The 27,677-nt window shown below is 34.2% G+C and overlaps 1 protein-coding gene across 1 annotated transcript in view; it reads left to right on the top strand.

Moving 5' to 3' along the window:
* Window positions 1–27,677, top strand: part of LOC123534077 (trafficking protein particle complex subunit 11-like) — a 107,101-nt gene that overhangs the window by 47,244 nt on the left and 32,180 nt on the right. The window contains 2 exon segments of the mRNA XM_053518312.1: window positions 22,778–22,908; window positions 25,309–25,467. Of these exon segments, the coding sequence (XP_053374287.1) occupies window positions 22,778–22,908; window positions 25,309–25,467 (290 nt within the window).

The raw sequence follows: 27,677 nt of genomic DNA on the forward strand, positions 1-27,677 counted from the left end.
ATGACCTCTTTCACATTTCTCAAGCTCACCTTAAAATTTTGGACCACATGCAGGGTTTTATGTACCGAAAAAAAATTTTGACCTTTACATTACCTGTGCCTTTTTCCTTTTTTTTAAAGGGTAAGGCTTAAAATTTGGCCCAAAATGCATAGTTCTGTTTTCCCAAATAAATTTGAAATTGATTTTGCCTAGTGACCTATTTCCTTTCTCAAGCCAGCCTAAATTTTTGGGACCCGCATATTTTTGTGAAAACCAAAATAAATTTTGCCTTTAAAATTGACCTAGACCACTTTCACATTTCTGTGCTCAGGTTTCAAATTTAGACCACTGAATAGGATTGTGTACCGAACAAACTTTCCTTGACTTGACCTATGCCTACTTTCACTTTTTTGAAGGTACACTTAAAAATTTGCCCCTAAAATTTGTGTTCTGAAATGAAATTTGACCTTGATTCTGCCCTATGACTACTTTCACATTTCTCAAGCACACCTTTAAAATTTGGAACTTCATAGTTTTTGTCCCAAAAATAAAATTTTTGCCCTTAAGGTTGACCAGTGACCTACTTTAAATTTTCTCAAACACAGTCTTAAAAACTTGATGTCATGCAAGTTTTGTGTAAAAAGAACTTTGTCCTTGAAATTGATTAGTGACCTTTTTTTAAATTTCTAAAGCTACAGTTTTTAAATTTTTAAGACCAATCACAGTGTTTGTAAGGAAATAAAATTTACCTTGAGCTGCATAATCTTAAAATTTTGGGAACACAAAAAATTTGGCAATTGGGGGGCCCCAAAGATCCTCTGTATCTCTTTTAGCCCCATATTCTATTCGTCTTATACTTAAAATTTTTCTGTGAAATTTTTTTAAAACCCTCAAGGGTGGTTTAAAAAAGATAAATGTTTAAATTTTTAAATTTTTAGCTCTCTTTTTTTGAAAAAAAAATAGAGTTTTGTCACCTTGAGGGGTTTTGTCGGCGTGGCTCGGCTTTTCCCCGGTTAAATTTTTAGTTGGCCCTTTTTCTCCTAACTATAAAAGATTGCTTTGAAATTTGGGAATACTTGTTCCCATCATAGTGCCCTTGTATACCCGGAAAATAACCCCCTCTTGCTTTTTGCAATTTTTGGCCCCTTTGTATTTAGAAAAAATCAATTTTTTGTTAAGTTTTTGTTTGGTCAACTTTTTCCTAAAACTATAAAAGCTTTTGCTTGAAACTTGGAATACTTTGTTCACCATCATAACCCCCTTACATCAAAAAACATAACTCCATTTTTGTTTTTTTGAAATTTATTGCCCCTTTTGGTTTAAAAAATCATTTCTTTTTAAAGTTTTATGTTTAGGTCCTTTATCCTAAATATCAAAGCATTGTTTTAAAAACCCTTCAAAACACTTTTCCCCTCAAATTTGGGGACCCGTACAGCAAAAACATAACTCCATCCTCTTTTTGCAAGATTTATGGCCCCCTTTTGGACTTTAAAAAATACAATTTCGGGTTAATTTAGTTTTAGGGTCAACTTTTCTCAAAAACTATCAAGCATTGCTTGAAACGGAACACTTTTGACCATCATAAGTGCCCTGACGCAAGCAACATAACTAAAAGTTTTTTTGAAAATAATTTTCCCCCTTTTGGATTAAAAATCATTTTCTTGGTTGTATTTGTTTAAGTCAATTTTCTCCATAAACATCAAAGCTTTTTTTAAAACTTGCAACAGTTTTCACCCTCATAAGTGGACACTAAACATTAAAAAACATAACTCTCCTGTTTTTTCAAGAATGATGGCCCTTTTTAGCTTAAAAATCTGGGTGGGACAATTTTCTTTACACAAAAAAAAATAAATGGGCAGCACCCCCAAAGGCGGTCTCTTGTTATATTAATTTATCTGGAGTCCTGTTTGCATTAAAGGGGGAACTGTAACATACCTCCTGCAAAGAAATGAACATTTTGTCCTATTAGCGAACAAAACCTAAAAAACTTGTTTGCCAAACTTTGTTTGCTTTGCATAAAGTCCCCCATATTAATTTTAAAACCTTACTAAAGCTTTTTTTGTTTTTCATCGCTCCATCCTTTTTATTTAAAATTGAATGCATTTTACGATGTTTTTTCAATTTTATTTCGTCTCTTCCCTTTTTTCACCCTTGTTTTGCGTTTTTTTTTGGATTTCTCAGTTTAAAACAAGATGTCAGATTTAATTTAAAAAAAACCCAAAACTTATTGGAACATTCTTTTTCCCCCCTATAAGAGAACATAAGAATATTTTTTGAAATATTTTTAATATAAGAGTTTTTTAAATTTAAAAATGCATAAAAGATGCCATGTCTAGTAAACTCCTATACAGAAACAAGTGCTACTGAAAATTGTCAAAAAAATCCAATGGGTTTTTTTACGCTTAATCTCACAGTCAAACTTCAAAGAACATTTTAAAAATTAATGACAAAATCTCTGAAAAGGCTAAATCCTGATTTTAAACATATTACCTTTTTGGGAGAAAATAATGAATTCCTATACATATCTTCCCCTAAAAAGTACATTTTTGGGCCTCCCCTTTGCCTTAATTTTTTTATCCAAGTTATATTCCCCTTAAACTCCTTTGTTGAGAAAAATTCCCCAAAATAAAAGTAATTTTTAAGGCTTTGGTTAAAAAAATTTTAACCCCCAATGAACCAGTTGTTTTAATTCTGAAAGAAAAAGGGGAAAAAATATTTTTTTTTCCAAATTTTAAATTTTAAAATTTTTGGGGTTGCTTTTATAAGAAACGAAATGAGTTACTAAAACAAAAATCAAAATTTAGTTTTCATTTTTTAATTTGAAACTTACCACCCGGGAAAATTTTTGGGATTTCACCATTTACATGCGATGAAAACTTCCCCTGTTAAAATATGACAAAACAAAAAGCAAAAGCAGGACACTGCTATCAAAGCTTCTTTCGCCAGGGTTTTTTTTTACCTGAAAAAGGTGTATGTCCAAATAATTTTACTCCCCGAGAATGAAGTGTGAAGTGGTTTTGGACTGGTTTTCTCTTTGTCCCCAAATTTTTTCCCTTTGTAACACTCTGGGGCCCACAGTTGAAATCTTTAAAAAATTTTTGTTAAATTTTTAGCCCAGCAAAAAAAATTCTTTTCCTATTAACGCCCCTTGGTAACTTGCATTCCATTTGAATCCTTTAAAAGTAGCTATTGGGAGACCTATGTTTTAAACCTCGGCAATTATGCTGCCTTTGAATTTTAAGGGTTGAAAAAAAACAAACCTTACAATGTTGAATTTCCTTTTAGCAGGGTGTTTTGTCGGCTCCTGCTTTTGTAGTTTTGGAGTCAATTCTCGGTGACAGTCTTGTGTTGTTTGTTGGACAGCATCAATTTTTTGTCATATTTCTTGAAATAAACCGGGAACATTTTTTTACTTTCTAAATTTCTTTCTTTGCCCATGTGCTGCCTACTGGTACAATATAACCTTCACCTTCTCCCTGAAGTCAATATTTTAGCCCCTTTTAAGAATATAATGTTTTCATTTTTGTATCCCCACCCCTTGTAACCCCCTGAAAAAGAAGTCCTTAGTTATTTTGGTCTTTCCCGTCTATTATAGGGTTTTTTGATAAAAAGTTGGAGCCTACAGCTGTCAGTTTTGATAGATGAAGACGGCGTAGTTACATGTAAAAAAGGGGTTTCTGATCAGCTGTTTTTTGGGCATTAATTAAAAGGCCAAGGCCAAACATACTTTGCTGAAAATTTAAACATACTTAGTTACAGTGAACAGGAAGTACATAGGCAAACCATCAAGTTTCTGAAAGTCAGTAGATATTTTCATAAATGAGATTTCTGCTAAACACTAATTATGTCCCCCTTTGATGAAGAGGGGGAATTTGCTTTACCCCTGTGGGTTTGGGGGGAAACTTGAAAATGTTTAAAACCAAACTTCAAACTTTGTGCATTAATGGGTTTTATAATTTAATGCCCCTCTTTTTTTGGGGGCGTAGCCAGAAGTTGGTCCCGAGGCCGCATTAAAAGCTTTTTCCGTCTTTTTGTTTCTTAATTGAAATCAAGGAAGTAAACATATCTGTTGTATTTTGCTAAGAAAAGGGACAATGCCCCGAAAAAAAACTTTACGGGGGAAAGGGTTTAAAAGCTATTTTTGCTTATATCTTACTGTAACTTTACAAAAACATTGTCCACATACAAAAAAGTATGTCAGGGGCGGGCCATTATATTTTGGGTCAAGGTCACCAAGGTGTTATACTTGGGTTTTTTTTAAGGGTTAAAGTTTTTGTCATTCTTTGTATTTTTTCATTTTTTGTTACTGTTCTTTTATCTAACTGTAATTCCCAAAAACTTGTCCCATACAAACAAAGTTTGCGAAACTGAGCCATTATCCAAGGGTAAATGCCCCAGGTGTTTATTTGGAATCATTTTCATGATTTTAAAAAGCTTCTTTAAACAATTCTTTTCTTTGGGCCTTAAAAGATAATGATTTTGAATCAAAAATATTTCATTAATCTCTGATGTGGGGTTAACCCCCTCATAACTTTTTGTTTTTTTGCAAAAATTATGCCCCTTTCATACCTAAAGCTTTTTGGAAATTTTGCCTTTTAAACCCCCCTTTGGAAGTAGAGTTTTTTTATTTTTGTGTTCTTCCTTTTAAAAATAGGGGGTTCTGTTTAAAGACATAAAATTTTTTTTTGCGCAGTTTGCAAAATAGTAGAGGCGTGTCTTTGGACATCTTTTAAATATTTTTTTGTCTTACCCCCGGGGGGGAGACAATTGTTTTTGCCTTGCCGTCCTTATGTAGCTTTTTTTTCCATCAAAAACTGGAAAAACCTTCTACCAAAAACCTTAACTCATAGGGGGGTATGGCTGCGGAGTAGACCACCCCAATTGTTTTTGATTTTTCCAAAAGGTAAAGGTCACGGGGGCTTGAACTTTAAAAAACCATTTCCCCAATAACTTGAGAATCACTTGCCCCAAATGTTAGAACTTCATGGGATGGTTTGCACAAAAAGAGGCCCCAATGTTGAAACTTTATAGGATATTGTCGTCAAAATGATTACTTATTAATTTAAAAATTAACTATTTTAGGATCATTTGTTAAAGGTCATGGTCACGGGGGCCTGAATTTTGAAAACCTTTTCCGACCAATAACTTGAAATCACTTGACCCAAAATTTAGAACTTCATAGGAGGGTTTTTTGTATGCAAAATAGAGGGCCCCCTATTGTTTTGGGGCCACTCGTTAAGGAAAAAGGTCACGGGGGCCTAAACATGGAAAACCGTTTCCGTCAGTATTTAAAACCACTTGACCCCGAATGTTAAACCCTGGGACAATTATCAGCAGAGAGTCCCACTACGTTTTGGGGGTCCTTTTTAAAAGGAAAAGGTCACAGGGCCTAAACGGGAAAAACCCCATTTCCATCATTAAGGAACCATTTGCCCAAATTTTAAACTGCAAGGATGTTTGGGGTCATCAAGTAAATGCCCCCAGTTGTTTGGGGGGTCACTTTTTTAAAAAAGGCCCGGGGCACGGGGCCCGAACACGAAAGTTTTGGGTCCGCATAATTTGAGAACCAATTCCCCAGATTTTGAAACTTCATGGGAAAATTAGCATGCAGGTAGATACCACTACGTTTTGGGGGGTCACTTTTTTAAAAGGTAAAGGCCCAAGGGGCCTGAACAGGGAAAAACCTTTTTCCGATAAATTAAACAAAAACCCATTTGCCCGAATTTTAAAACTGCATAGGATGATTGGTCTGCAGAGTAAATGACCCCATTGTTTTGGGGGTCCTCTTTTAAAAGGCCAAGTCACAGGGGCCCGAACACAAAAACGGTCCATCAGAAACTTGAAACCAATTTTGCCCCAAATATTGAACTTCAAGGATAATTGGTCATGCAGTGTAGAACCTTCATTTTTGGGTCACTTGAAAAAAGGTCAAGGCACAGGGCCCCCTGAACATGGAAAACCGTTTCCCGGTTTCTAACTTGAAAACCACTTGCCCAAATTTAAAACTTATGGGTGATCATTATGCGAGTGATCCCACTATTGATTTGGGCACATTTAAAGGTAAAGGTCAAAAAAAACTTTTCCTCAGTAACTTGAAAACCCAAATTGCCCAATAATGTTGAAATTTCAAGGATATTGGTCTGCTTAGATACCTCTTTGATTTTTGGGTTACTTGTAAAGGGGTAAAGGTCCGGGGGCCCTGAAAATTTGAAAACCTTTTCCATAAATAATTTGAGAATCACTTGCCCCCAAATTTTGAAACTTAAAGGGAGGTTGCAGCAAAGTAATGCCCCCTTTGATTTTTGGAGCACCTATGAAAGGCAGGTCACAGGGCCTGAACAGGAAAACTGTTCCGGGTCAGTAACTTACCCCCTACCTTGCCCTAAAATGTTGAAACTTATGGGATTTTTGGGTCAGCAGAGTGATGACCCTTTGGGATTTTGGGGCACTTTTTAAAGGAAAAGGGTCCGGGGCCCGAAGGGAAAAATGTTTTTGAAAAATTATTGAGCCCTTGACCAGAATGTTTAAATTCTAGATGATTGGGTCATGCAAAAAGGGCCCCAATGATTTTGAAGTAGTCTCTACGGGTCAAGGTCACAGGGGCCTGCTGGAAAACATTTCCAATCAATAATTTGAAAACCCACTTGCCCCAAATGTTAAAACTTCATAAGTTTTGTCTGCTGGTAATGATCCCAAAAAAAGTTTTTTTTGAAAGAAGAGAAGGAAATTTACAAGTACCCTTTCATCCTCTTTTAAAGAAGGGCCACAACTCCAGACAAAATAATCGTTTCCATAAAAGTCGGGGGCAGCATGAAACTTATTCTTTTTCTTGCTTCTGATGTATACCTGTTTCAATTCAGTTGGAGGAAATTTGTTCGACTTAAGTTCACGAGTTCACGATGTGAAAAAATTATTTTAAAGGATCAAATAAAGGCAACAAACCCAGAAAAAAACAACAACAAGTTTTTGTAAAAAGAGTTGAAAAGGTCCCCTGCCAAAGGGCCCAATTTTTAAACATACAACTGAAAGGCCACTTCGGGCATTTTGGGAAATGAACAAAATAAAACAAAGTGCCGGGATTTTTTAAATATATGCTCTTTCTAAAAAAGGGTTGATTAAAAAAAAACTTTTTCTGTAAAAAAACAAATAAGTTTGGTAGAAAGAAACCCAAAAACGTGCCCATTTTCCAATTCAAAAAACCCAGCGAAAAAAATTTTTCAAAGAATAATTTTTTTAATATAGTGCAACAAAGGGGAATAATTTTTTTTTTTTAAAGTCTAAAAAATAACCTTTTCCAAAAGGTCCTTAAAATAACCAAAAAATTTTGAAAGAAACACAGAACAAGAGCCCCGTGTGAAAACGCGCTCCACATTCGGGAAAGACATTTAAAATTATATATGCCCTGAAATAAGAGACCTCTATTTTAAAAAGGGGAAGTTTACCCCCGGGGGGAAATTCCATCAAAAAACAAACCCTGAGTATTTGGATTGTTTACAACACATGTAGATGTTGTTGAAAAAGATATTTTTTTTAAAGTTTCAAGCATTATTTTAAAGCCCCAAAATTTATGTCCAAAAAACAAAGTTTCTTTAAAACTTTTTAAGTTTAAAAGGGGCAAAATTTGGTCAAAAATCAAATCAGAGTTATGGGGAAATTGTTACCACCCCTTTGCAGATGATGTTATAAAAAAAACTTTTAAAAAATTTTCAGGCTTTTTTTTAAAATTTTGCAAAAAAAGTACTTTTCAGAAACGAATATTGCAAAAAAATTTTTAAGTAAAAAAGGGGGTTTAAATTTCTATCAAAAACACAATTATTTTTTAAGGGGTATGAGCCGACATGAAAGATGATCAAAACAAATACTTTTGTTTAAAGGGCATTATCTTTTAAAAAAACCAAAGATATTTTCTATAAACAAAACTTTCGGAAAAAAAAACATGAAAAAAATTCTTTTGTATAATTTTTTTGGGTGCCCTTGCCCTTTGGGGGTAAAAAGGGCCCCAAACCCTTACACATAATTTTTTTTGTATGCTGGAAAAGTTGAACTTACAGTATGATAAAGCAAAAGTAACAAAGATTTGATAGAAAAAAAAGGGTTGTTAAAAAAAACCAAAGTGTAAGCCCTTTGGGGTGCCCCCTTGCCCTTTGGTAAAAAAGGGCCCAGCCCTCCCCACATACTTTGTTTGTATACTGGACAATTTTTTATTAAAATTTTACAGTAAGATATAAGCAACAGTAACAAAGATATAAACAGGAAAAAAAAGGTTGCCGAAAAATTTTAAACCTTAAAAAAAACCTAAGTATAAACCCTTGGTGCCCTTTGGCCCTTGGGTATAATAGGCTCGGGCCCCTAAAAACAAACTTTTTTTAAAAATATGGACAATGTTTATGTAAAGTTACAGTAAGAAATAAGAAATTATTAAAAAGATAGACAGAAAAAAAAAAGGTTTCCGAAAGATTTTAAAACCCTTAAAAATAATAAGTAAAAACCTTGGTGACCTTGACCTTGGGGTTTTAATGGGCTCAGCCCCTACACATCTTTGTTTGTTTTACGGGAACAAGTTTAGGGTAAGTTTACATTTAAGATATAAGCAAAAGAAACAAAGATTTTACAAAAAAACCAAGGTTGCTGAAAAACTTCCCCTTTAAAAAAATTAATCTAATATAATACCTTGGGGTCCTTGCCTTGGGTAAAAGGGGCCCTCACCCCCTTTTACATATATTTTTTGGGTATACTGGACAATTTTTTAGGTGAAGTTACGTAAGATTAAAAGCTTTAGTAAAAAAGCCCTGACAGAAAAAAAAAAAGGGTTTTCCGAAAAATTTTAAAACCAAGAAGGGTAACGCCGACCCCGGGGCGAGTAGTATGACCCCCTATTCTCCAAATTTTGTGGACCAAAAAAAATGGTCTTGATTTCCCCTTTGGAAAATTTAAAAAAATTTTTCTATATACTGTTTATAGTGAAAACAAAGGGGTTTTTTAATCTGAAAAAAATCTAAGTCCACCCCAAAAGGTACTTATCGGGGCAGCCTTACCTAAAAAATACATAAAAAATTTGGGAAATGTAACATGCGTTTTTTGTACTACAGAAAAGTACCCCCAAAAATTTTCTCCTAGGGCAAAATTTAACCCTTACCCTGCTGAATTTCTATAATGAACTTGTCCATTTTCAATTTGAAAGTCCCCTTTTAACCCTTTTTTAAAAGGTTTCCCTTCCCAAAAATATCTGACGAAATTGGCAAAACAGGCTGTTAATCATAAACCCGCAGGGAAGTGAAGGCTGAAATGATCTACACTGGTCCCCAAAGACAGAATAAATCTTGTTCGGGCATGATGGGGGTTAAAATGAATTAGAAGATTCAGAAAACAGCTATTTTTTAGAAACAGCAAAGGATTAGGGGCCTGGTTTTTTTAACCCCATAAACACATCATCCCATAAATTGATAAAAATTTTTTTGCCTTTGTACAAAAAAATCCCTCTATGAAATGAACAAGAAATGCTACGGACAAAGCCCTTTTTTTGAAATCTGATTTTTGGGCCTCCAAGTGTGCCCTTCGAGTGGGGGTTTTGGTTCTTGGGCAGGGACACCGGGTTTTCATTATCTAACTTTTTGTGCCAATTTATCAAAAAGTCCCTTCATGGATCGCAAAGAAATTTGCCCAGACCCCCCAAAAAAGAGTGTCTGATGACAGGGCGCCTCGACTTTTCAAAACTAATTGAAGAATGGGGTAAAAATATTTCCAATTATTCAAAAAAAGAAATAAATAGATTAGCCAAAAAAAGTTAAGTATTACTTTGTTTTCGATAAGTTTGCATTTAAATGGCAATATAGACCCCCCCCAAATTTCAAAGCCCAAAAAAGGGCCATAATTATAAAATATTTTTATGTATTTGCCTACATTGGAAATCATAATGAAAAACAAGTTTTCAAATTTTAAAAAGCCATATGTAAAATATTTTTGGGACAAAACTTTGGACTTGTATGAAAAACAAAACCCAATTTCAAAATCCAAAAAGGACCTTTAATTCAGCCAAAAAATAGTGAAGATTATTTTTCTCTTTCCTCCCAGATAGGCCCAAATTATACAAAAAACAAGTGAAAAAATTTTCAAACCCCTTTTGTCAAACACTTTAAAAAAAATAAAAAATAGTACAAAAAAACTTAACCAAATTACAAGAAAAAAGGGGGCCTTTTTTTCCCACCCAAAAACCCCTTTGGATGGATTTAGGGAACTTTTTTTCCCTTTAAACTGGACAGGGTGATGGTAAACAGGGGGTTGGGGAATTTTCAAAGCTTTATCTCAAAAGAATTGTAAAAATTATAAAAAGGGGGGTACGAAATTTTAAACACAGTTTTCTAAGTAAAAAAGGGGCCCTTTAATTCACCCAAAACCCTTGATGGAGTTTTTGGCTCGGGGCCTATAACGGGACATGGTGATGGTAAACAAGTTTTGAAAGTTTCAAAGTTTTATTAAAAAGGACTTTGTCAAAATAGAACTATACAAAAAAAAACCATTTTTCCTAAGTCAAAGGGGCCATAATTCAGCCAAAATCCTTGAGGGAGTTATTTTACTCTTCCCTTTAATAACTGAACAGGGGGATGGAAAACGGGTATTGAAATTTTCAAACCCTTTTATCCAAAAGACTGTCAAAATATGTACCAAATGAAAATTTTTAAACACGATTTTCCCTAAGAAAAAAAAGGGGCCCAAAATTCACCCAAAATTTTTATGGAGTTATGTCCCTTTTGGGCCTATAACTGGACAGGGTGGGGTTTTAAACAAATATTGAAAGTTTAAAAGTTTTATCTCAAAAAAACTTTGTAAAAATATAAAACTGGAACGAAAAATTTTAAAAACCATAAATTCCCTTAGTAAAAAAGGGGCCCTAATTCAGCCAAAATCCTTGATGAGTTATTTTGCTTTTTCCTAAAAACGGGCCATGTTTTATGGAAAACAAGTTTTGGGAAAGTTTCAAAGCTTTTTTCAAAAGACTTTGTCAAAATGTGGACTGGTACAAAAACTTAACCCAAGGTTTGACGCCAAACGTGGGGTGGGTTTGGGCTCTACTTATTTTTTTCGAATAGTCGAGCAAAAAAACCAAATTAACCTTTGACCTCAAAGTGGCCCTTTGCCCTTTTGGAGCAAGGGTTTTGGTCTTGGATAACATGTTGTCCCCCTTTTATGGAGAAAATTTATGCCGAATTTAAATTTCCCAAAAACCCTTTATGTATGGCAGTTTTTTGACCCGCAGAAACGGCCCTTTTAACCTTTGACATCCCAAGTGCAACCTTACTTAGGGGCTAGTGGTCTGGGGTAAGCAAAATTACTTGAAACATCCAAAAACAATTTTTTTAAAAAAAGTATGAAAGTCTTACAATTTTTCTACACGATTTTTTTTAAAGTTTCAATTTTTAGAAGAAATATGCTCAAAAGAAGTTGAAGATTAACAAAGTCCCCCATTTTAAACTTCCCCTATTTATAATTTTTTTAAAAGTTGTGAGGATAAAAAGTTAATTTTTTAAATTAATAAAAACAAGTTCTTCATTCATGACAATTAATTTTTTTTTCCCCTTTAAATTTTTGATATTTCTTCTCTGATTCCCCCATTGTTTGGAAATAAATTAAACCCTTTTTTATCAAAAATGTAGCCATGTTGCAATTTTTATTTAGAATTATGGGCCCCAAAATTTGGGAAAAGGAAAAATGTTGCAACTGGACACTATTTTCCAGAAGAGACACCTTTTTTTAATTCCTTATTCAAAATTTGCAATTGTTTTGATTTCAATGTATTTTGCAAATTAAAATTTTTGGCCCGTTCCCTTTATACATGATGCTTTCTTTTCTTTTTTCTCTAATAGTTGATATTTCTATTTCCTGAATTTTGGAAAAATGGGAGACATTCGAGAGTATGATTTCCCTCAAATAGTTTTGTTTTTGTTGACCCTTTTTTAAAAAAATTGTGGCCCCCAGATGATCATCTGAAATGGGAAAAAAATTTTCCTTTTCCACTAGTATAAACTTAACAAGTTTTATATGTTAAAAAAAACACAAAATTTTAGAAAGTAAAATCTTACAATTAAATATTTTTCAGTCTGACCCGACATTATCAAGAAAATGTCATTAAAAAAGTGGAAAAACAGTACCTTAACAAAGGAATAAAGAAAAACAGCTTTTTAATTCCAAAAAAGTTTAAATTTTATTTTTCGTATGTCTTCAGCTTTCCCTTTTCAAAATAACAAATATATTGGCAAAATTAACACTTATGCCATAATGTAAACTAAATTTCTTATGAATTTTTAAAATTTAAACCCGTGAGTAGGGATACACAAAGTTTTCAAGTGTATTTGTGATATTTTAAAAAGGGAAACATCAAAAAAAATAACCTTTAAATGAATTTTTGCAATTTGGCATGTAAATTCATGTTGATTTAATTTTCCCCAAAACAAATGGACACAGTATGAAAATGTAGGGGGAGATGAAAAAATAAATTTTTATAATATAAAAAGGGCATAAAAAATCCCCAAAATTTTAAAATTTTTGGGAAATAGATAAAGGGGCCTTTAAATTTTCATTTAAGGTAAAAGTTTATTTCAGTTTCAAGGGGGTTTTGGGTTTGAAAGTGGGGGAGGGAGCTGATACTAAAGAACAAAAAAAAAGAAACTGTAAACTTTCATTTAATTCCCAAGGCTAAAGGACCCTTAAATTTAGAAAAATGTAAACGGGCGTAAAATCCCAAAAAATTATAATAGTGGGTATAATTCTGCTGCTTGGCCATGAAGTATCCATGATCCAAATTTTAATATGGGTGGAAACGCGGGAAAAGGGGAGTTTTTAAAGCAAAAAAAGGGATGAAGGGAAACTATGAAAATGAAAAATTTGAAAAAGAAAAAAGACATAATAATGAAGAACAAATAATCAAATTTTAAAATCCTGACAATATGTGCCCGTCCCCTTTAGCGGGTGTACCAAATTTCCTTTTTAACTGATAAATAGTAATTACATAAAAAATTACCTTTGATGTTACTTTTCATAGTTACCAAAGCTCCAGAACTGGCTGCATTGAGCTTTTGTTCACCAAAATCTAATGTAACTAAAAAAAAACTCAACATGTACATTTAATTACATCAATTTTTCCCTTTTACAATTTTTCTGTGTTTTCTCTATAAATTTCTGACACCCTTTACATTAAAAAAAATTTAAAAAGTACAATGACATAATTCCAAAATCATTATTATAGTTTTTGGGGAAAATAAAAAGTGAAAAGCCAAATCTATTTTCAAAACACTTTTTTTTAAACCCACCTGTATAAAAAGGTGTGTAAAAAAGGGAGTCTTCTTCTTGGCAAAATTTTTGGGGTTCCAAAGGGCCCCCTTATTTCTTTGAATAAATTTATATTTCATCTGAAATAAATATGGGATAGTTAAAAAAAACTATGAGGAAACATATTTGGGGGGGTTTTCCAAAATAAGGGGGCAAAAATGTGACATAAGGGTTGGAAAATTTAAACCCAAATTTTTTTGGTGGTCCCCCTTTTTTTTAAAGATAGCAAATTAAATTTTTAAAAATTTTAAGGGAAAAATTTAAAATTTTTGGGAAATGTTGAGAAATACCAATCCGGGTTTAAAATTTTTTAAAAGCCTTCAGTTCATAAATTCAGAGAATTTCCCTAAAGATTGGGGTTAAAAATTTTGCGGGGTTTTTTGACAAGGGGAAAAAAAAGTAAAAATAAATTTTTTTTCAAAAATATATGAATTTGGTGTTTGTGTATAGTTAAACTTTTTTAATTTAAAAGTTTGTGGACTTTGGGGTTTTTTAAAAACAACCCTTTCTGCCCAACTCTGACAAAAAATAAAATTTTACCTAAAAAAAAGTTGTTGCGGGAAAGAAAAATTAAATTTTAAATATTATTAAAAAAACTTTTTTTTTTCCCACATTTTTTCAGGTTTATAAACCCATTCCAAATTTCAAAAAGTCCCGGGGGATTTTTAAAAGATGCCCGGGGACACAACTAAAAAAACAGTGTAATATTCATTAAGTATTATTTTTTTTGTTCCCCCAAAAAATTAATGGTTTATTTATCTTTAAAACAAAAGACTATTTAACAATTACTTTATTCCCCAAAATAAAAATTAAAACTGAAAAAATTTTCGCAAAAACAAACCCTGAAAAATTCCCGCACATGTAATGCTTTAAATGAAAAATAAGCAACTTTAAAAAACAATTAAACAAATTTAAAAACATTTAGTTTTTCAGCAATGCTTTTTCAGAGTAAAAATGACAAAATACCCAAAGAAGGTAAAAAAGGAATTTGGGAAAATTCATACATCCCTTTTTAATGCTATTATTTTAAAAACGAGCACAGGGGACAAATTTGGGAGCAAAATATAAATTTATGGAATAGGTTCATAGTAAATAAATTCTTTCAACTACACAATACTAGACTGAAAATTTTCATTGTAGGGAAATTTAAAAAAAATTTATGTTTTCCCCCTTTTAAACCGAAAAAATTGAGAAAAATGGGAAAAAAAAAAAATTTTAAAATTTTCCCGGGATTCTTTTATAAAGCTTAATTATCCCGAAAAAGCCTGCAATTTTAAAATTTCCAAAACGCTAAGAATATAGAACAGGGCCCCAACATAAATTTAAATATAAAAGCTTGGGTAACGATGAATTCAAAAAAAAAGGGGCACCGGGGGGATCCTTTGGGGTTAATATGTGAAACGAAAACTGCTTTTTTTAACCCCTTTTAACTTCCATTTAGAGGGAAATAAAAATTTTAAAAAACCCCTTTTATTTAAAGAATATTACAAAAGGACATTTTTGGGTGTATACAAAAATATATGAAGAACCCGAAAAAATTGATTTATAAAAAAATAAAACAAAAGGTGTTTCAAAGCTGTAAGGTTTTAAAAATCTTAGAAAAACATTATTACTTTTAAAAAAAGTTTGGGGGTTTTGAAATTGTAGTGTTTTAACTTTTAAATGGGATAAAAATTTTTTTTTTTAAAAAGGGTTCCCTCACAAGACATGAAAAATTGGGAAGAAAAAAATTTTTAATTTAAAAAAAGGGAAATATTTTGTTTTAAATGTTTCAGAGTTTAGTTTCTTTAAGAAAAGCCAAAGCTTTTTAACAATTAATTTTTGGGTTTTAAAAAAATAAATCTGTAATGCACCCGTTTAAACCTTTATGCAAAAGTCCCCTTTTGGTTTCAGAGGGGACAAAATTTTTTATTGATTTTAAAATAACTTTTTTAAAAAGCTTTAGCCATTCATCTGAAATTGCCCCACATTTTTGAATACATTTATTTGGTTAAAAAAATTTTCCCCAAAAAACCCCTTTTAAAAATGAACTGAAATTTAAAATAAGGTGAAAAAAGAAAAACTTCATTATTTTGAAAAAACCCCCCTTTTAAAAGGAAAAACAGATTATATATGGAATCTTGGCAATGTGGGTTAAAGTATCTTAAAAAATACTCTTTTGGAAAAAATTTTTAATGTTGTTCTGTAGGTTACAGCACAGTTATTTATGAAGTTTTAAAAAATTCAAGCATCCAAGTAAAATAAATAAAATTTAAACAAAGATACAATTTATTAACCATTTTGCTGTATATAAGGGGCCCACTGTAAGTATAAAAAGTATTAAATTTGTTTTATTTTGGTGCATGAATTTAAGCTTCATTCAGACCCTTGACCTTTTTCAGCTATGCAAGGGGGGTTTTTTTCCCCTTTGGGTTACTTATAGACAAAATTTTCCTTTTTTTTTTACGAAAAATATTGGGGAATATATATAGAAAAATTGAAATTCCCCAAGCTTAAAAGTTTGGGCAAAAACAAGTATTCCGTTTTAACAAGAAAAGTCAAAAGTGAACGCCCCCGTACGGTTTTTAAAAAATTTAATTTCATGACATTGTTTTCCCTGGTTTCAAAGGAAATTTATTATTGAAAAAAAACACATGAGGATTAAATGCACAGAAAACCCCTTTATTCCCAATTAATTTTTATTTAAAAATACTGATGGTTTTTTCCAAAGATTCCAGCACGTCCGATCAACCCCTTTTTTATGGCATTAAAAGCAGAGTCTTTTGTTCCCCAAATTTTGTCCCAAATTTGAATGCAAAAAATACTTTAACGTTTTTTTTCTTCGCCAAAGAAACCCATTCTGTTCCCATTCTGAACGATTTAAATATTAAGAAACCAACGTTAAATTTAGCATCGAATCAAATTTTAAGATCTTTAGAATGATTTTTTGTATATCAAACCCGTGGATCTAATGATAATCTATGGTGGGAGTGATACAAACATAAAATGCTAAATTTTTCCCCCCCAAAAATAGGAAAAAACTTCTAATCTTGAAATAAAAAGGGCACTAAAAATAACCTTTCTTTTTAACTCCCTTTTCAAAAAAAAAAAATTTATTTTAAAAACCAAAATTTAAATTTTTCCCTTTCCATTGTTCCCCAGTCCCAGAACAATCGACCTTCAAAAAAATGTAAACACGAGGGGGGGTCCCTTTTTACAGGACAGTCCTGTAAAAATTTCCCAAAGGGAAAAATCCAAAAAATTTTTTCCTTTACTTCCATATGCGATATTATCGTGAATTATAATTATATCATAATTATCGCATATAATTTAAAAATAAAATTAATGTTTTTGAATCCTGGGCTTTTTAAATGTTTTCACGTTTTAACGCCGAAAAAAACATGAAAACCATAAGGACCCCTGGGGGTTTCTCAGCCTGTTAATTTCTACGCACTAACACTTTTTTGTGTGAAAAAAAAAAAAGCCTTTAAATTTTCTTTTACTTTTGTCAATTTTCTTTGTGACTGCAACCGTTTCTAAAAAAAAAAATTTTACACATCTGAATTTTTGTGTTTTTGCCCCGTAATTTATTTAAAGGTTTTTGTCATAGGTTTCGCATGTTTAACTCAAATTAGTGGTGAAAGGAAAGATGTCTGCATGAAAAAAGAGGGAAAAAAAAAATTATCTGAAAATTTTTCGGGCTTTAAAAGGCACTTTCATCAAATTTAAATTTTAAAAAATTGGGTTTCCGCAGGAAGTAGTATATTATCTAGGTTTCGTTTTGGGGCACAATTTTTTGGTAGAATAAAGCCCGAAAGAAACAGCTGGCGAATTTTTAAAAAATATGACCCCCAAAAAAATTTTTTTTTTTCTTCTGTCCGGGTTTTTGGGTACAAGTTGGCATTTGTTTTTCAAGGTATATATTTCAAACGAGAGCTTAATCATTTTCAATAGGCATTTCATTCATCAAATTATGTAATTCTTCAGTAAAAATTCGCAAAATGGTTGTAAAGACAAGCACTAAAATGTCGATATTTTGGCTATAGAATGTACCTTAACATAATCACACAGCCTGTTACTGATTTTTGATAATTTTATAGTGAAAATAAAAAATCACTTACTTTAACAAAGGCTTGTTGTGCTCCAAATGAAGAATGTGTTATTCCTTTTACTTTAAGGTTTTTGGTTTAAATACCAAGAAATTTTACATGAATGAAATTTCACAAATTTTAGGAAATAAGTTTACGTACTTGTAACTCAACACCTTTATTGAGGAAACTAGATGGGTAACAATAAAATGTTGGGTAGTCTATTTGTTACTGATACGTATGACATTCAGTATAAGGACATTTTAATGCAATTATTTAATATGTTTATTAAGGAAGTCAAATTCTTATGTCAGAAACTGAAAAAAAAAAGTTTCCTTTTAAAACGGAATGTTTTGGCTAGTTGAGGTTTAGTTGCAGGATTATCTTTTGGAGCAGGTTCAATACAATAAAAAAAATATATATATATCATTCTCTGCAGATGTAATACTTGTACTAAATAGCAAAATAAATACCTAGTGTTCAATAATTTTCTCAAGTTGTGTAAAGTTTTTATACCCACACAAAAGTTTGGGAGTGGGGTATATAGGAGTGTGATGGTTGGTATGTCCATTGGTTTTCATGGTGTCCGGATGATAACTCGTGAAAGGCTTGACTGATTTAAATAATTTTTTGTACACAGGTGCAACATCAGAAAATACAGGTCAGGTTCAATTTTGGGGACAGTAGGTCAAAGGTCAAGGTCACAGTGATTCGGAACAGTTAAATGGTTTCGGAATGATAACTTGAGAACACTTGGGTCTAGATCATAAATTTTTGTACACAGGTGTAACATGATTGAATACAGGTCACGTTCGACTTTGAGGCTAGTAGGTCAAAGGTCAAGGTCACAATAGTACAAAACAGTTAAACAGTTTCCAGATTATAACTTCAGAAATCTTGGTCCTAGGATCATGAAAATTGATAGGGAGGTTGGTTAGGACCAGCAAATGCCCCCTAATTATTTTGAGGTCAGTAGGTCAAAGGTCAAGGTCACAGTGACCTGGAACATTTAGACAGTTTTCGGACAATAACTTCAGAATGCTTGGGACTAGGATTACGAAATTTAATAGGGAGGTTGGTCATGACCAGCAGATGACCTGTAATGATTTTGAGGTCCAAAGGTCAAAGGTCAGAGTGACCCGGAACATTTAAACCTTTTTCGGACAATAACTTGAGAACGCTTGGGCCGAGGTTCATGTAACTTCATAGGGAGGTTGATCATGACCAGCAGAATGATGACTTCTTTTGATTTTGAGGTCAGTAGGTCAAAGAGGTCAAGGCTTTGACATTGGATTAGTTCTGTGACAAGGCCAGATTGTGGGGATATAATTTGTCACTCTAGATAAGAAATATGGTCCTTTTTGTTCCTGGAACATTTTAGTTTCTTGTTATGTCTTTCCATAACTGGAGAACCTTTTGACCTAGAACCTTCAAACTTCATAGGATGATAGGGCTTATGTAGTGGACAACCCCTATTGTTTTTGGGGTCACTCCATCAAAGGTCAAAGTCACAGGGGCCAGAACATGGAAGATCATTTCCGTTCAATAACTTGAGAACCACTTGACGCACAGTGTTGAAATTTCATAGGATGTTTGGTCATGAAGAGTAAATGAACCCTATTGTCTTTTTTAGGGTCATTTTGTAAAGGTCAGGGTCACAGGGGCTTGTACATGGAAAACAATTTCTGATCAATAGCTTGAGAAACACTTGACCCAGAATGTTGAAACTTCATAGGATGATTGGACATTGCAGAGTAGATGACCCCAATTGATTTTGAAGTCATGCTATTATATATAAAGGTCAAGGTCAGAGCTGACAGAACATAGAAATCATTTTTCGGTCAATAGCTTGAGAACTATTTGACATAGAACACTCAAACTTCTTAGGGTGATAGGATTTACAGAGTACATGACCCCTAATTTTTTTGGGGCCACTCCATCAAAGATCAAGGTCAATGGGGGCTGAACATAGAAAACTCTTTCCAGTCAATACGTTGAGAACCACTTGACCCACAATGTTAAAACTTCATAGGATGATTGGACAAGCAGAGTAGATGACCCCTATTGATTTTGGGGTCACTCTGTAAAGTTCAAGGTCAAGGGACCTGAACATGGAAAGCCATTTCCAATCAGTAACTCGAGAACCACTTGACCCAGAATGTTGAAACTTCATAGGATGATTGGGCATTCAGAATAGATGACCCCTATTTCTATTTCTGGTCAATAACTTCAGAACCATTTAACCTAGAACCATCAAACTTCATAAGGTGATAGGACTTAGAGTAGATGACCCCTGTTGTTTTTTGGGTCACGCCATCAAAGTTCAGGGGTACAGAGGGCTGAATATAGAAAACACTTTTTAATCAATAACTTGAGAACCACTGTTGACCCAGAATGTTAAAACTTATTAGGATGATTGGACATGCAGAGTAGATGACCACACTTGAGAACCACCAGGCCCAAAATGTTGAATTTAGTGGTATGATTGGACATGCCAAGTAGATGATCCTTTTTGTAGCCAACCATTGGTGTCTTTTTGTCTTTCGCTTCTATCCTCTATTGACTTCTTGCCTATACAACTATGCACTAGGGGAGACATGTGCTTTTTTTACAAAAGCATCTTCTAGTTTAAATTTTTTGTTTAAGTCCACCTTTCTCAAAAACTATAAGAGCTACAGCTTTGAAACTTTGCACACTTGTTTATCATCATTAGATGACTTTGTAGGCCAAGAACCATAACTATAACCTGCATTTTGTCAGAATTATGGCCCTTTTTGTACTTAGAAATTCTGAACTGTAACTAATTTCTTACATACTGTTCAGCACTTGCAGACAAGCCATGGCACCCATAGGTGGTACTCTTGTTTGACATAGTTATTGCCCCTTTCAAACTTAAAATATGCCAAACTTACGGCTTTCAGACATTTACTCATGAAAGGCTTGACAGATTTAAATAAGTTTTGGTACGCAGGTGTAACATCATAAAATCCAGCTGAAGTTCGACTTTGGTTACAAACCACCAAAGTTTTTACATAATTGTGAACCAGGCTTTACATTTAACTGAAATAGAAATAACAGTGCATGGGCACATGTGACTGACTTTACATTCAACTAAATTCCACTTTCCAACTTAAAATTTGCCATAATTCAATTGATATTTCATGAGTGCCCAGCCTTTATTTCTGTGTCAGTTGTATGTAAAGCCAGGTTCACACGCACCCCACTGTCATGTCTATTTTTAGCTCACCTGAGCACAAAGTGCTCGGGGTGAGCTATTGTGATCGCTCACCGTCCGGCGTCCGTCCGTCCGTCCGTCCACACTTTCATTTAAACATCTCCTCCTAAACCACCAGGACAATTTTGATGAAACTTCACAGGGATGTTCCATGGATGGTCCTCTTTAAAAATGTTCAAAAAATTGAATTCCATACTGAACTCTGGTTGCCATGGCAACCGAAAGGAAAAACTTTAAAAATCTTCGTCTCAAAAACCAGAAGCCCTAGAGCTTAGATATTTGGTGTGAAGCATTGCCTAGTGGACCTCTACCAAGTTTGTTCAATCATGACCCCCAGAGTCAAATTTGACCCCGCCCCAGGGGTCACTTGATTTTACATAGGAAAACCTTAAAAAATCTTCTTCTCAAAAAACAGAAGCCATAGAGCTTAGATATTTGACATGTAGCATTGCCTAATGGACCTCTACTGAAGTTGTTCAAATCATGACCCCGGGGTCAAAATTGACCCCGCCCCAGGGGTCACTTAATTTTACATAGGAAAATCTTCAAAAATTTTCTAAAAATAAACCAGAAGGCCTAGAGCTTAGATATTTGACATGTAGCATTGCCTAGTGGACCTCTACAAAATTTATTCAAATCATGACCCCCGGGGTCAAAATTGACCCCGCCCCAGGTGTCACTTGATTTTACATAGGAAAATCTTCAAAAAATTTCTAAAAATAAAACTGAAGGCCTAGAACTTAGATATTTCACGTGTAGCATTGCCTAGTGGACCTCTACAAAATTTGTTCAAATCATGACCCCCAGGGTCAAAATTGACCCCACCCCAGGGGTCACTTGATTTTACATAGGAAAATCTTCAGAAATTTTCTAAAAATAAACCAGAATGCCTAGATCTTAGATATTTGACGTGTAGCATTGCCTAGTAGACTTCTACAAAATTTGTTCAAATCATGACCCCCAGGGTCAAATTGACCCCGCCCCATGGGGTTTCTTGATTGTACATAGAAAAATCTTCAAAATTTTCTTAAAATAAACCAGAAGGCCTAGAGCTTAGATATTTGATATGTAGCATTGCCTAGTGGACCTCTACAAAATTTGTTCAAATCATGACCCCCGGGGTCAAAATTGACCCCGCCCCAGGGGTCACTTGATTTTACATAGGAAAATCTTCAAAAAATTTCTAAAAATAAACCAGAAGGCCTAGAGCTTAGATATTGGACATGTAGCATTGCCTAGTAGACCTCTACAAAAGTTGTTCAAATCGTGACCCCCGGGGTCAAAATTGACCCCGCCCCAGGGGTCACTTGATTTTACATAGGAAAATCTTCAAAAATTGTCTAAAAATAAACCAGAAGACCTAGATCTTAGATATTTGACATGTAGCATTGCTTAGTAGACTTCTACAAAATTTGTTCAAATCATGACCCCCAGGGTCAAATTGACCCCGCCTCATGGAGTTACTTGATTGTACATAGAAAAATCTTCAAAATTTTCTAAAAAAAACCCAGAAGGCCTAGAGCTTAGATATTTGACTTGTAGCATTGCCTAGTGGACCTCTACAAAAGTTGTTCAAATCTTGACCCCCCCCCCCCCTCCCCCACCCCGGTCAAATTGGCACAGCCCCAGGGGTTACTTGATTGTACATAGGGAAATATTCATAAATTTGCTAAAAATAAACCAGAAGGCCTAGATCTTAGATATTTGATATGTAACATTGCCTAGTAGACTTCTACAAACTTTGTCCAAATCATGACTCTCGGGATAAAATTGGCCCTGCCCCAGGGGTTACTTGATTGTACATCGGAAAATCTTCCAAAACATTTCTAAAAATCATCAGTTTGACATTTGAAACATGTAGCTCATATTACTCTGGTGAGCGATCCAGGGTCATCATGACCCTCTTGTGTTAAAAATTAGTTGTATGTAAACACATGTTCACAAGTGCCCCGATGACATTTCTATTTCAGTTGAATGTAAAGCCAGATTCACAAGTACCCCCGCACTATCATTTCTATTTTAGTTGTATGTAAATCCAGGTTCACAAGTGCCCCACAGACATTTCTATTTCAGTTGAAGGTAAAGCCAGGTTCACAAGAGCCCAACTCTTATTTCTATTTCAGTTGAATGTAAAGCCAGGTTCACATGTGCCCCACTGTCATTTCTATTTCAGTTGAATGTAAAGCCAGGTTCACAAGTGCAACAGTGGCTGCTGACCAGGAGGTAGAGGTAGAAGTGTATCTCAGGGTCAGATGTCCTTTTCCAGTCAGGTTCTCAAAAGTCAGCATCTCCCTTAACAATCCTGTAAGTACAAGTTTGCTTTCAGCATGTGTAGTTGTATGTCTAATTTTTATGAAACTTTTCAAGTTGCTAGGATTGAATAAATTACAGAGCATTGTTGTAGGTTCAGACCTCTCAAGGGTCAAGAATGTAGGCTGTTCTACTCAGATATACATAAGAGCCTGAGGCACCTGAGTCCCCCTGTAAAGAGCTTAAAAGATGGAGAATGGTTGCATGGCATAAGCTACTAGAACAAGGTTTGTTTTTAGCTCACATGTCACAAAGTGACAAGGTGAGCTTTTGTGATCGCACAGCGTCTGTCGTCCGTGCATGCGTCCATCTGTAAACTTTTGCTTGTGACCACTCTAGAGGTCACATTTTTCATGGGATCTTTATGAAAGTTGGTCTGAATGTTCATCTTGATGATATCTAGGTCAAGTTTGAAACTTGGTCATGTGCAGTCCAAAACTAGGTCAGTAGGTCTAAAAGTAGAAAAACCTTGTGACCTCTCTAGAGGCCATACTTTTCAATGGATCTTCAAGAAATTTAGTCAGAATGTTCACCTTGATGATATCTAGGATAAGTTCAAAACTGGGTCACGTGCCTTCAAAAACTAGGTCAGTAGATCAATTAATAAAAAAAAACCTTATGACCTTTCTAGAGGCCACATTTTTCATGGGATCTGTATGAAAGTTGGTCTGAATGTTCATCTTGATGATATCTAGGTCAAGTTCAAAACTGGGTCAGCTGCGATCAAAAACTAGGTCAGTAGGTTAAATAATAAGAAAACCTTGTGACCTCTCTAGAGGCCATATTTGTCATGGGATCTGTATGAAAGTTGGTCTGAATGTTTGCTTGATGATAGCCTGTTCAAATTCGAAACTGGGTCAACTGTGGTCAAAAACTAGGTCAGTAGGTGTAAAAATAGAAAAAAACATTTTGACCTCTCTAGAGGCCATATTTTTCATGGATCTTCATGAAAATTGGTCTGAATGTTCACCTAAATGATATCTAGGTCAGGTTTGAAACTGGGTCACATGCGGTCAAAAACTAGGTCAGTAGGTCGAATAATAAGAAAACCTTGTGACCTCTCTAGAGGCCATATTTGTCATGGGATCTGTATGAAAGTTGGCCTGAATGTTTGTCTTGGTGATATTTGGGTCAAATTCAAAACTGGGTCAACTGCAGTCAAAAACTAGGTCAGTAGGTCTAAAAATGGAAAAACTTCTGACCTCTCTAGAGGCCATATTTTTCAATGGATCTTCATGAAAATTGGTCAGAATGTTCACCTTGATGATATCTAGGTAAAGTTCGAAACTTGGTCACATGTGGTCAAAAACTAGGTCAGTAGGTATAAAAAAAAAACCTTGTGACCTCTCTAGAGGTCATATTTTTCATGAGATTTTCACGAAAATTGGTGAGAATGTTCACCTTGATGATATCTAGGTAAAGTTTAAAACTGGGTCACGTGCCTTCAAAAACTAGGTCATTAGGTCAAATAATAGAAAAACCTTGTGACCTCTCTAGAGGCAATATTTTTCAATGGATTTTCATGGAAATTGGTCAGAATTTTTATCTTGATGATATCTAGGTCAAGTTCAAAACTGGGTCACATGAGCTCAAAAACTAGGTCACTATGTCAAATAATAGAAAAAACGATGTCATACTCAGTTCAAAACTGGGTCTTCTGGGGACAGGTGAGCGATTCAGGACCATCATGGTCCTCTTGTTTGTAAAACCTAGTCAGCAAAGCATTTATTATGATAATGTTCAATGTAACTGAGACTGAAAGGATCTGTGAAATACATATTCCAGTATACCATCCACCAGTTACACAGAAAGGGAACAACTTTCATTTAGAAAGAGCATCTTTGGGTTGTATATTGCAACAGCTGGTTCTCGTCTTGCCACTGAAACTGCAATATGCCTCTATGGGATTCAGTCCTTTTCATTGTGTTTAAAACTATTACATTATATTTGACAAATATATGTTTAGTCAAACTTAATGAGAAATGCAAGTTTATGAAAATATTATTACCTCCCTTTACCTATATTGGTTGTGCAACTGGGATAGGTTGGAAATGAATTACAGTGCTACACACTGTTTTAAAACTTGTAAAATGAGAAATTATACTGAAATCAAAAGTAATAGTGCACATTCTTAATACTTTAATATAATAGGAGAGTATTGACAAAATTTCAAAAAAAAGTAATCCGTGAGATGGGTCCTTTGGTTTCTTAAATAAGTCTTTAACAGAATGTACAAGAAATGAAAAATGTCACAAAATGTTGCTCAAATGTGATTCACCACCTTTAAAACCCTGGTGTGTCCAATCAAGTTTTGATCTTGAAATGTTAAATATATATCATTTGTACATGGAAGTATATTCCAATGACTGGATGCTGTGTTTCTAATTCTCACAGATGTATAACCAGTACCTAGAGGTGATAGATGGACATGGAATATCTGCTGCTTCAGAGTCCGAGAGTAAAGAGGGAAATTTATACCTGGTACCAGGCACTCCAAGATGCTACAAGTTTTCCTTCCTACCTGTTCAAGAGGATGTTGGGAGCCAGCTTGAGGTAAATACCTTATAGTTGTCAGGTCTATTGCATTCCTAGATGCTACAGGTTCTCTCTTTTTCCTACCAGTTCAAGATTTTGGGAGCCATTGTTAGGTATCTGTGGATTCTCTGGTACCAGGCTCTCCTTTGTGCTAGAAATTTCTTTCCTACCAGTGCAAGAGGATGTTGGGAGCCAGTTTAAGGTAAGTAACTACATGCCATCTGGTACCTAGCATTAACCATGAGTTACAAAATTTCCATCCATTGGGTTCAAGGGAATATTTGGAGCCATGTTAAATGATTCATTAATTTTGTTACATTGTTGAGTCGGCTAAACGCTTTCAAGCGTTTGAAGAGTCCTTGCTATCGCCCGATTTCTCATTCTTACTAAATGGCCTCACAACACAGCGAAGTGATGTAGTTCCATTAGATTAATCTCTAATTTCAAAGAGTTCATTGATCGAATGAAGTTCAGTTATGTCAATCCTATTTGCTATGACCAATATACGATATAATCCGTCAAATTTATGACTTGTAATTGTGCAATACTCGAAAATAAAGCCACGTGTTTTCTTCCGCGGTAACTCATTAAGCATAAACACGCATAACGATTCTGCGGGATTTGGTAATACATTTGCGCATATGATTATAGTCACGAATTTTATGCCCTTTTGTCACAAATTAGCAAATATGATGTTCACAAATTCAAATAAAAGCTGCATATTAACTTATTAGCCATATTATCCATTTGATACCATGTCCGTTTCAAAAAATAATTTTTAAAATCATTGCGCAAATAACAAATTTATTGCGCTGTGTATTTTATGAATTGCGCAGGCTTACCAAGCTTGCGTAACATCCAGCGAAAGACAAAATATAGTTCCAGAACATACTGCTAGTATTTTATTGAGTCGGGTACCTCTGAAAGCATTGGAATGTCTCTTATCAAATAGTTTACCACATCGATGAAATTAAATTATGACAGCTTCATTTTAAATGACCCGAATAAGATATGTGCAGTACGTTAATTCTTCCGCGAGACTTCGCGGATGAATCCTAACTACATTCTGGACACTTGTAGGCGAACACGCGTGACCTGTTTATAACAACGCTTCTACGACATTGCGTGGGTTGAAGTTTGCAGTCAGTAAGCGGATAAATTATCGGAAGAAGAAGCTCTTACTGGTTTGTTTAATTACTACTGATATTAAAAATGATTTTATTTCTTATTTTTCGAGAAATAAACAAATCGGCGAAACGTTAAATTGTATTTTCTTGTAGTTTTTGAAATCGAAAGTAGATCGTCTATGTTTGGCTGCTTTAACGAAACGAAACAACTTTTTTATGAAAAGATTTAAATAAGAGGTAATTTAACCGTAAACTTCAATGTCAGATACTGCCAATTGCTGCTAAATGTCTTCTTATCATCACAATTTGTAAAACATATTGTTGAAACTGGAGATTTAGAAAAGTGTAATCGTATCCGGATATAATATTTTGGGTAAATATCGATCTGTGTTATGAAATTTTAACATTCAAGTAACAGACATGATAGATATTATTGTAACAGAAATGATTCTAGAATTTATTTTTATAACACCTACATAGAATCTATATCAGACTCATATATTCTAGTCCTGAGGCTAGTCCAAATAATTGTACTCGAGAGTTGAATATTGTTAATATTTTTTGACTTGTCCATATCCGCCTCTAGGTAGACAACGTTAAATATCAAAATGTAAAATCGGTCTACCCGAGGTCTCATTATTTAGACTAGTCCTGAGGCATGATCTGAAAGTAAAAAGATGAAGTGACAGTCATTCATACTTTGGATATTGTAATACTAAAAAGAATCTAGGTAATATTTAGAAATTGAAACATAAAATGTTCAGTTAGAAATTGCACCAAAGGCTGTATCAAGGGTCTACATATTCAAAAATTTCTTGTGGTGATACCCCAAACCCTTCTTGCAGGAGGGGGTATTCTCCCACACCCTTCCTCCATATTGCCACTTTACAGTTTGATACATTTGCCCTTTTACCACCCGCCACAATGCCCATTTCAAAATCTGACTGCAATTTAAAGCGGGAAGAAACACCCCTCCCCACACCCACCCTGCTACCGACCACGTAAAAATGGCTCAAACATTTTTCAGCCCAGCCTGGGCCTGTCTGTCTACATGAATCAAAATGGATAATTGAAAGAGCATGGACTTGGGGATTACAAACA

The sequence above is a fragment of the Mercenaria mercenaria genome, chromosome 1 (assembly GCF_021730395.1).
Source record: "Mercenaria mercenaria strain notata chromosome 1, MADL_Memer_1, whole genome shotgun sequence".
Lineage (NCBI taxonomy): Eukaryota > Metazoa > Mollusca > Bivalvia > Venerida > Veneridae > Mercenaria > Mercenaria mercenaria.